Source organism: Cebus imitator, unplaced genomic scaffold (genome assembly GCF_001604975.1).
Source record: "Cebus imitator isolate Cc_AM_T3 unplaced genomic scaffold, Cebus_imitator-1.0 Scaffold87, whole genome shotgun sequence".
Classification (NCBI taxonomy): domain Eukaryota; kingdom Metazoa; phylum Chordata; class Mammalia; order Primates; family Cebidae; genus Cebus; species Cebus imitator.
This window is the reverse complement of record NW_016107402.1, coordinates 7,042,815-7,053,625: the sequence shown is the minus strand read 5'-3', so window position 1 is coordinate 7,053,625 and position 10,811 is coordinate 7,042,815. Positions and strand designations below refer to the sequence as shown.

At 56.9% G+C, this 10,811-nt stretch overlaps 1 protein-coding gene across 1 annotated transcript in view; it reads right to left on the bottom strand.

Moving 5' to 3' along the window:
* PTPRU (protein tyrosine phosphatase receptor type U) overlaps nucleotides 1–10,368 on the bottom strand; it is a 54,706-nt gene extending 44,338 nt beyond the window's left edge. Inside the window, exon 1 of the mRNA XM_017534797.2 lies at nucleotides 10,180–10,368. Coding sequence (XP_017390286.1) covers nucleotides 10,180–10,252 — 73 coding nt within the window. The 5' untranslated portion in view covers nucleotides 10,253–10,368. The remainder of the gene's footprint in view (nucleotides 1–10,179) is intronic.
* Nucleotides 10,369–10,811: the final 443 nt, after the last annotated feature.

Sequence of the window (10,811 nt, the reverse complement as noted above, 5' to 3'; positions counted from 1 at the left end):
AAAAAAAAATACAAAAATTAGCTGGGTGTGGTGGCGCATGCCTGTAATCCCAGCTACTCGGGAGGCTGAGGCAGGAGAATTGCTTGAACCTGGGAGGTGGGGGTTGCAGTGAGCTGAGATGGCACCATTCCACTCCAGCCTGGGCAACAGAGTGAGACTCCATCTCAAAAAAACAAATAAATAAAATAAAAGATGCTGTGTAAGGGCTCTGGGTCCTGCAATCCAGTAGAGTGCACACAACCCACCAGTGAACAGGTTCATGCAGGGTAGAGGCCCTGGGCAGTAATCCTGTGCAGTGCACGAATGCAATGTCAGATACTGTGCAGTGGTGCTGCCTTTGCATACCCAAGCCAGTCCTGAAGCCCGAGAAAGCTGGACTGTAGGTACAGACTCCCTGAGTCGGATGCAATGTGGGGCAGTGAGGACACCTCAATGCAAAGATGTTGTCCACCTAGGGTTGCCAGCAAAAATCTGGCAAAGGACACCAGGCTCCAGATACCATGGTGGTAGGTCTGTGAAAGGCCAGTACACCACAGGGGCGGCGTTTCAGCAGCAGTCGGGCAGTGCAGGGGCTGGGCCACGAGGCGTAGATCCAGTGCAGTGAAGCGGTGGGACAGAAGTGCTATGTGGGGCGAAGGGCACTGTGTTAGTACAATGCAACCGTGGAATGCACGGGGTCGTGCCCAGAACCTCAGGGAATTTTACAGTCCGGATGCAATACTGACGCCCATGCAATAGTGCAGTGCAGTACAGAGATGCCACGTGATGCCAAGATGCAATGTTGTGGTAGCATGCCATCTGTTGGCACAGTGCAGTGCTACAATGCGAGGAGCTATGCCCAAACCCCACGAAAGTCCACATGCCCAACACAATGTAGACTGCCCAGTGAGGTGCAGAGGTGTAGAATATAAATGCTCTATGATACAAACATGCAATGTGGCCACAGAAAACTATGTGTTGATCTCAGATAGTGCTGCCGTGTGAGGGGCTCCACCCAGAAACCCAGAAGAATCCACCTTCTCAAGGCAACACTGACATCCAGCAGAGTGACACAGTATACAAGAGAGCAGCAAAGACACACATGCGGCAGGACCACTTCAGAATGGAGACATGGTCCGTGGGACAATGCAGAGGCAGAGCATGCAGAAACTCAGGAGAACCCACACCCTCAATGCAATGCAGCAATCCCAGTGAGGTAGAAGGCTGAGACACAGTGCAGCGCCAGGAGGCTGGACCCAGGAACCCCAGAGAGCACACATCCAGAACAGTCCAGGGCCTGGCACGCTGCAACAGTGTTGCTGGGAGGGTCACGATGCCTCCCTGTGATGCACTGGAGGAGAGGGGAGCTCAGGCCCCTGGAAAGCCCTCTGCCTACAGCTCTGCCTGGCTCACCCCATCTGGCTTGTCCCCCTCCCTCCAACATCTTCCACCCCAGTGACTCTCCAAGGGCACAGGATGAAGCCACTGCCACCGATAGGACAGGCCATCTAGAATTGAGCACATTGTCCAGGTATTTATAACTGAGCAGGGCCCCAGCATGCTGGCAGGCAAACAATGAATTCAAATTCTGCTGGTAAAGCTTTCAGACAATTAAAGTACAGCCCCTGGCCCCTAGCCCAGGGCAGGACAGAGAAGAGAGAGAGAGAAAGACCTATTGGATTAGGCCCTGGGACAGCGGGGACAGGAAGCAGAATGAACAAGTGGTTAGGAGTCCGAGAAGAGCCAGACTCAGTCAACCTAGCTAGTGACTCCCTACCCACCTCCCCCATCCCCACCACTATTACTCCCTCTCAGGCCTGGACTTCATCGGAAGCCAAGAACAAACTTTTCCGAGCACACAGGACGCCCGCACACATGCATATACACACATCATAACAGCGAGTGAGCACTTAGACAGCGCTTACTATGTGCAGGACCTGTTCTAACCTACAGAATCATAACCATAAAACACATCCTCATGACCAACCCATGCAATGTGTTCTATTATTATCCGCATTTCACAAATGAGAATACTAAGGGCCCAGAGAGGTCAGTAACTTGCCAAAGTATCACACAGCTAGAAGTGGTGGGCCCAGGATCAGAACCCAGATGGTCTGGGCCCTGAACCCATGCTCTTAACCACCACGCGCTAGACAAACATATACTGACACAATGCACACCCCCAAGTCCACATGTACACTCCTGTAAACACACATACATACAGATTCTGAGCAATGCACTCCACACTCTCTCAGCTGAGGCTCGCCTGACCTATCCAGATAGGTTTCTGATTCCTCCCACTTGTCGCCTCTTATCTCCAGCTGTCCCATGTCTCCTTGTTCTGTCCACCACCCACCTGCCCCCCAACCCTCAGCTGTTGCCCCAATACCACCTGTCCCTGCACTCTTAGCTGTCCCATCCCCCAGATATATCTTTCCCACCAGCGATCTTCTATCCCCCAGATGTCCCCCAGCCCCAGCTTTAGTCTTGCCCTGCCAAATATCCTCATCACCACAACTGCCCAGCACCCAGCTTCTGCCCTCAGACTTCCAAACCTCAGCAGCCCTCCAAGCCCCCTTTCCCCCGGTCCCTTCTGAGTCGTCACAAGATCCTGTGGTTTGTACCCTGGGAATCTGCAAGACCTTCTGCGTCATCTGGAAGCAGCATCTTCTGAGCTGTCCCCGTCAGGGGTCCTCTCACAGTCATTCTGCAGGCAATGGCAGCCCCCACCCACAGCCAGATAAGGAGGCATAACCAGCCCACCATGACTGTGCTGCAGAGCCCCAGCTCCTGCTTTCACCCCTCCAAGCCTTCCCTGTGCACCCAGAAGCATCAAGATTCAGCCACTTAGTGGGCATCTGCCATGTACAGGCCCTGGGGACCACAGACGACAAAGACACAGCTCAGCCCCCAGGGGCTCCCAGCCTAGTGGGAAAAGGAGACAGAAAACAGCAGTGCATTGTGAGATGTGCACTATGGGAGAAATCTGACCAACTGCATCAGGAGAGGGCTGGGAAGGCTTCGCTGCATCAGTGACAAAGGAACTGAACTGTGAAGGCTGAACAAGAAGGTAGATCCCCCAGCCCCACAGCATGTGCAAAGGTAGAGAGGTGTGAACTGGCAGGGCAGGCTCCAGGATCAGCCATTTGCCTGGTGATTTGGAGCAGACGGTGGATAGGCAGGAGTGGGTCAGTGAAGAAAGGCATTGTGTAAAACTGCTGCAGAAAGAAAGGGCTGGTCGTGCAGGGCCTCATCTGCTATGTTAGGGTTTGGGTTTTGTACCCTAAGTTCTGGGGAGCCTTCTGCTTGGGACAAAGGTGTGGCAGCATCCTATGTCTGCCTTAGAAGCTTATTCCAGCCAGGGGTGCAGTCACAGCATGAGAAACCAAAAGCCTGAAGGCAGGAAGAGTAGAAGCCAAGAAGGCTAACGCAAGAGTCCAGGCAAGAACTAATGAGGCTGCAGAGAAGGGGCATGGATTGAACAAAGCCTTTTTCCACAGCCACTGAGTCACGGTTCATCCAGACCAGTTCCCCTCCCAGAGATGCCCAGGCCTCAGGGAAGGTGCTGCCAGCCGCCTCATGCCTCCAGACCAGCGCTGTCCATAGAACTTTCTGAGAGGATGGAAATGTTCTCGGCCTGCAATGACCAGTACAATGGTAGCCACTAGCAACACGTGACTCTTGAGGACTTGAAATCTGACTAGCTCAACTGAGGGATGGAATTTTTATTTTAATTAATTTAAATGTAACAGCTGGCCAGACACGGTGGCTCACTCCTGTAATCCCAGCACTTTGGGAGGCCGAGGCGGGCAGATCACAAGGTCAGGAGATTGAGACCATCCTGGCCAACATGGTGAAACCCCATCTCTAATAAAAATACAAAAATTAGCTGGGTGTGGTGGAGTATGCCTGTAATCCCAGCTACACCGGAGGCTGAGGCACGAGAATCACTTGAACCCAGCAGATGGAGGTTGCAGTGAGCCCAGATCACACCACTGCACTCCAGCCTAGCAACAGAGGGAGACTCCGTCTCTCAAAAATAAAAAAATAAATGTAATAGCAATACGTGACTCAGTAGCCACTGTATTGGAGAATGCAGGTAGAGAACAATTTCCATCACCACAGAAACTTCTATTAGATAATGCAGCTCTAGGCTGACCACAGAAAAACAGAGCTATCAGGGCTTCAGCCTTCCAAGGCTTCTGGCTTTGGAGTTGGAAGAGCGATCAGGAGGCATGTCCCAGGGAAGGGGCTGACAGAGGTTGAGTTGGGTACATTCCCACCCAACACATCCACACCCCTGGTGGACACATCCTGGATACACGGACACCCCCATAGGACACAAGGACACCTCCACCTAAACATACAAATAGACACATGAGACCGGGCGCAGTGGCTCAGGCTGTAATCTCAGCACTTTGGGGGGCGGAGGCAGGTGGATTACCTGAGGCCAGGAGTTCAAGACCAGCCTGGACAATATGGTGAAACCTCATCTCCACTAAAGCTATGAAAGTTAGCTAGGCATGGTGGCGCATGCCTATAATCCCAGCTACTCGGGAGAATGAGGCAGGAGAATTGCTTGCACCCAGGATGCAGAGGTTGCAGTGAGCTGAGACCATGCCATTGCATTCCAGCCTGGGTGACAGAGGGAGACTCCATCTCAAAAAGAAAGAAAGAAAAAAAAAGATGGCACCTCATACCCAGACTCAGTAACACGTGTATTCAATGACTGGGTCCCTGTTGCTGCACACACAGATACCCCACCCTCAGTTACCCAGACATTTGGGGGCCCCTATAACCAGACACCCAGGCACCTGGCCAGCCCCATACCTGGACACAACATGGAGACACTCCCCACTTGAACACCCACTAACCTGAGGACTCCCAGCCACGTGGATATGCCCACCTCCAGACCCAGGGATGCTGGGATAGCCTCTGTCTGCACACTCTGATCCTCCCACATGCTGGTACTGGGACATCCACACCTAGATACCAAGACACCACCCATCCAAATAGCTCTGCACCCAACCCCAGGAATGTGATACTTGGACAGCCAGACACCCTCAGCACCAGGCTCCCCAGTGGTCAAACCAGCTGGTCATCTCCCCACTCCAAACTCAGATCCTGCTCCACCACAATACCCAGACGGCTAGACACCCTAACAGGTCACACATGTGTCCATGCCCCTAATCCCTATACACCCCCCACTCTGCCCAGATGCTGGGGTCACATCTGCACATACCTCAGCCAGCCTCCCCCAACGCCATCTGCAAAGGCCATCACAGGCCACAGTTCTCCTCCTTTCCCTCCAGCGCATAAGCAGTCAGAACAGAGGCTGTGACCCCACTTGCCCACCCCAAGATCTAGGACTGAGGACTGAGGGAGGGTCTGCCAAGAAGCTTCCCTCCCCTTCCTAATACAGGGCCCTCCTGGTTCCCTCCCCCCTCCCCCCCCAGCCACTCACACAGATCGTTGAGACTCAATGCCTCACCAACTGCCAGGCCCCATCACAAAAGGCTGAAACTGGGGGCTGGATAGGCCCTGCCAGCTGCCGGGGGTGGGGCCAGAGGCTGGAGGAGGGGCTGGCAGGAGGCCCGCTCCCTTCTTCCCTTGCCAGGGGCTTAACCTCCCCAGCTCAAAGCTCCCAGATGACACCCTCAACATGGGCTTTTCACAACATAACACCATCCCCCAGCAGAATTTTCCAGATTCCTGGAGGGAAAGCCTAGTTCTTCAATCTCTACCTTCAGTGGAATCAGTGCGCCCCCATCTGGCATCTCCACCTCTGAACTTGATCCCCTAAACTTCATTCTTTCATGCCACATATATTTATTCAGACCCTGTGGGCCAGGCCTTGTATCTGGCACTAAGGATTCAGAGGTGAACTAAAAACTCAGTCTCTGTCCTCGGCTTTCAGTCTGGTAAGGGAGACAGCACTAATAAACTGTAATTACAATAATTATAATGCTGTGTAAAAATCCAATCGGCCCCCACTCCCTACTTCCTAGGCTAGGACAGGGAATTACCAAGGAAGGCTTTAGGGAGTGGGTGATGCTTAGAGCTGCGAGCCAATCAGGTTGCAGGAGCTCACCAGCAAAGAGCTGGAGTTAGAAAGTTCTGCAGAGAAAGCATAGCTTGCCCAAAGGCCCAAACAGGAGATGGCAGGCCATGGGCATTTAGGGCTTTGGTAAGAAGGTCAGGCTGGCCAGATCATAGGCTGCAAGAGAAAGTGACACAAAACAAGATGCGGCTGGACAGGCAGGCAGGAGCAAGAGCAAGCAACAGGGCCACGGGATAAAGACTTACCCTGAAGGCAATAAGGAGCCTTCAAAGGCTTTTAAACACTTTGAGTTAAAACATGTGCTTTAGGAAGATCCCTGGCACCTTGAGGGAAGGAGGGAAGACCTGCCTGCAGGTGAAAGATAGCTGAGAATGGACAGAAGGAGACAGAGGCAAGAGCCTCTGAGAGAGCAGGCAGGATGTTTCAGGATGCAGGAGGGTGACTAGGAAGACAAAAGGGGGGAGAGGGAGGAAGGGGACACAATGCACCCCCTGCAACTCTGGACAGGGGCCATCACAAAAGGCTGAGACTAGGGACTGGGTGGGCCCTGTCAGCTACCAGGGATGGGGAAGGGCCAGCCCAGGCCTGCATGGAAAGGCCACCCCACATGCCCAGCTTAGCTGATGAAAATCATGGAAGGATGGTGGCCTGTCTCCATCAAGCACAATGCTTGCCCTGGGTTTTTTGGGGTTTTTTGTTTTGTTTTGTTTTTTAGAGACAGAATCTCACTCTGTTGCTCAGGCTAGAGTGCAGTGGCACAATCATGGCTCACTGCAACCTCTGCCTCCAGGCTTCAAGCGATTCTCCTGCCTCAGCCTCCCGAGTAGCTGGGATTACACACGCCCACCACCATACCTGCCTAATTTTTGTATTTTTAGTAGAGACAGGGTTTCACCATATTGGCCAGGCTGGTCTCTAACTCCTGACCTCGTAATCCACCTGCTTCAGCCTCCCAAAGTGCTGGGATTACAGGCATGAGCCACTGCACCTGGCCAATGCCCTGGGTTTTTTCTGACACCAGAGCTGGGCAGCAGGCTGTCTAGGAGCTCAGCATCCCCACCCGGGCCACTGTCACTACTTCCTGCTGACTCCCCTCCCCCAGCCCCAGGGAAAAGGGAGCGATGCCCAGACAAGCCTTTATTGCCCAACCTGAAACCACTGGGCAGCCGCTCCCTCATTCCTGCCATCCACAACTCCAGTGACCAAAAGGACAAAATGAGCAAGAACACAGCAGAATAAATAACTACCAGGTTTGCAAGGCTGAGAAGACGTCACACACCATACCACCCAGAAGCTCAGGAGGCATTCAGGGAGTTGGGCTGACTCTATCCAGACTGGGGACAATGGGCTAACACAACTATTCTACTCCGGCTTCTGAGTTCCTCTCTAAGAGTAACAAAGGGGGCCAGGAACTTTAGAAGTGATTTGCCCAAGGTCACATGGACAGCAAGTGGCAGAGGCGGAACTTGAACCTGGCTCCCCCAGCTTTATTTATTTATTTATTGAGATGGAGTCTCTCCCTGTCACCCAGGCTGGAGTACAATGGCACAATCTCGGCTCACTGCAACCTCTGTCTCCCGGGTTCAAGCAATTCTCCTGCCTCAGCCTCCTGAGTAGCTGGGATTACAGGCACGCGCCACCACGCCCAGATAGTTTTTGTATTTTTAGTAGAAAAGGGCCACGCCCAGGTAGTTTTTGTATTTTTAGTAGAAAAGGGGTTTCCCCACGTTGGCCAGGCTAGTCTGGAACTCCTGACCTCATGATCCGCCCGCCTTGGTGTCCCAAAGTGCTGGGATTACAGGTGTTGAGCCCGGCCCCCAGCTTTAAATCACAGCCTCTGGGCTTTGTAACAACTCTCAAATCCATTTTTTGTTTCCTGGCACTCACAGACAGAGCCTTACTTTACAAGGTACTTGGTATCCACCAAAAGTGCCATACACCATTATTATGATGGCTAGGAGGCAGAAGAGGAAACTGAGGCATCAAGAATAGGAGTAACCTGCCCTAGGCCTCACTCCCAAACTTCAGTTCCTGACAGTCCTCCTGCTGGCAGGACTTGGGGCATGTGAGTGTTCTCGAAATCAAAGTGATGGTGGTAGGTGTGGGAGTGGGGAGTACCGGGTGAGTTTGATCTCAGGGGGAGGCAAAGTTGCTGCAGGACCTGGGGAAGAAGTCGGGGAGGATGGTGAGGGAGGTCGCCTTAGGCATCCTTTCGGGCACCGGAAGGTCAAAGGTGAAGCTGTGTCCCCTGGCCCCGGAGCTGCAGGGCGAGGTTCAAGAGCTGGCCAGCAGCCGGCGCGAACGCGGGAGCCAGGGGAGTTCTGGCCTGAGACTTCAGAGCCAGCAGCAGGGCCACGAACGCGATCCCGGAGAGGTCAGTTGTCTGGTCCTGGCGACCAAGAGAGACGGCGGCTCCGCTCTGGCATGCGTCTCAGCTCAGACCCCGCCCCGGGCGTCTCCTGGATACCCGGAGCCCGCGGAGCAGCCCCGCCGGTGGCCCGGGGCGGGGGAGGTCACCGGGAGCAGGGCCCTGAAACTCCGCGGGAAGGGGCCGCGGTCTGGGATCCCAGGCCTCAGGGTGGGATGTGGGACACGAGCACACACACCCGACACACCGTCCACACTCCGACACACGCAAGGACACACAAACACAAGCTCTGCATACACACATGCAGCTGCGCGAACACACACGCGCACGCACACCAAAAGACACCAGACCCCAAAACACACCCGGAGAACGGGACCACACAGCAGGCAAGCGCGGAGCCACACGCTCACACCCACACTCACACTCACGCACACACCTGGCGGTCCAGGCCGGCCGGGTGGCCGCACAAAGTTGCGGGCTCCACCGAGGGAGTGTCCCGGGAGGCCCCGGCGTCTCCCGCGCGTCCTGCACGCCACGGGAGGGGGCGCTGTCCCTCCGCGGCGAGCCAGGCCCTGCCCGCGCCCCGACGTCGCAGCCCCGCCCGCGGAGAGCCCCCGCCCGGCCGCCCGGGGCGCAGCAGCGGCCCGACCACCGCAGGAGCGCCCGGCGGCCCGGCCCTCCCCGCCCGCCGGCCCCTCGCGGGGCCCCCGCCAGCCCCGGCGCCCCGCAGTCACGGCGCCGCCTCGGATCAGCCGCCCGCCAGCGCCGCGCGGAACTTGCGAAACAACAAACAGTCCGACATGCCCGAGGCGGCGGCCGCGGGGCCCCGTCCTCCCCCGAGCCTCGGGCGCGGCCGGACCCGGGCAGCCCAGGGGGCGCCGCCGCGACAACTTGTTCCGGCCCAGCGCGCCACACACGCGCACACGCACACGCGCGCACACACGTCCTGCCACCGCCCCCTCGGGCGGCCCCGGGCCCCGGGCCCCGGGCCCCGGGCACACTCGCAGCCGCGGCCCAGGCGCGCTCCACACTCGCAACATTCCTGGACGCGCAGCCAGCACACACGGACACATTGGCTCACACTCACATCCGCTCCAGACTCGCTCCCACACACGCATTCCTGGCACACTTGGCATTCACTCGGACCCACGCGGCCCCCGGCGGCACACGCCCAAACCCCAGACACTCTCCACACGTACACTGCGCACGGACACACACGTTCCGGACCCGTTCCCACGCCTTCACACATGTCCACGGATCTCACAAGCACACACGCCACACACGCGTTCCCGCATCCACACTCGGGCGGGATCCAGAGAGCTCCCCCGGCCACATGCATAACACAAACACACAACGCATTCTCAGACACATACAGCGCTCCAGCCACGGCACGCAAAATGCAACACATTAGCAGATACAACTCCCGCAACACAACCAAACTCAGATGCACACTCAACCCACTTGGCCGCATAAACACTACACACTGGCAGACCCACAAGACACTCAGCGCACACCAATGCCTCGATGCACACAACATTCACCCCAACATACTCGCAGACACACCGCACCTTTTCTTGCGCACAGAACTCACCGACACACACATTCGCAGTCACCCAACACCCCGGGCACACAACCGCCCATCCTACGCTCGGACGCACACAGGGAGCACGCTCCTAACGCCCGGTCACCCAACATTCACACTTTCTTCCGAGCTACGCCACGGGCCCCGAGGCTCGGCGGGGCAGGCTCGGTCCGGCCGCCGCGCGCTTACCTGCCGGAGTCTCGGTCTCTGGCGCGCAGAGCTGGAAGGTGAGCGCCAGCACCAGCGCCTGGGCACGGGCCATGGTTGGAGCGCCGCCGCCTGTCCCGGGGCCCGGCGCTGGGCGCCGCCGCCGGAGCCCGAGCCGAGCCCGAGGCGAGCCGGAGCCGGAGCCGGAGCGGAGCGGCGCGGAGCGGGACTGGCGCCGAGTCCAGAGCGGGAGCCGGAGCAAGCGGGGCGCTGACGTCAGGCCCGGTCGCGGGTTCGGCGGTCTCGCGGCGCTCCCTGCTGGCCGCGGCGGGTGCTGCAGCGGGTCCGGCCGCCCGCTGGCCCCGGCGCGCCCCTCCCCCGCTCACCGCATCCTCCCCGCCAGGAGGCCCAGCGGCTGGGCCTGGACGCCCACGTACCTCTCCACGGACCAGGCACCAACACTGCCAGGCGAGCACGCTCATGGCCCAGGCCTAGCTCCCTTACAGCGCTCTCAGGGACGGTGACCCAGGGACACCCGGGCTCTGTCCCATCCGATGCCTGAATCCCTTCTACCTTGGCGCCTTCAAATGCGTGTTCTACATATCTCCAATAACACGGTGGTCATCACCCGTCAAGAGCGGTTGTTGGGGCTTTGGAAACGCTTGTTTTTAGAA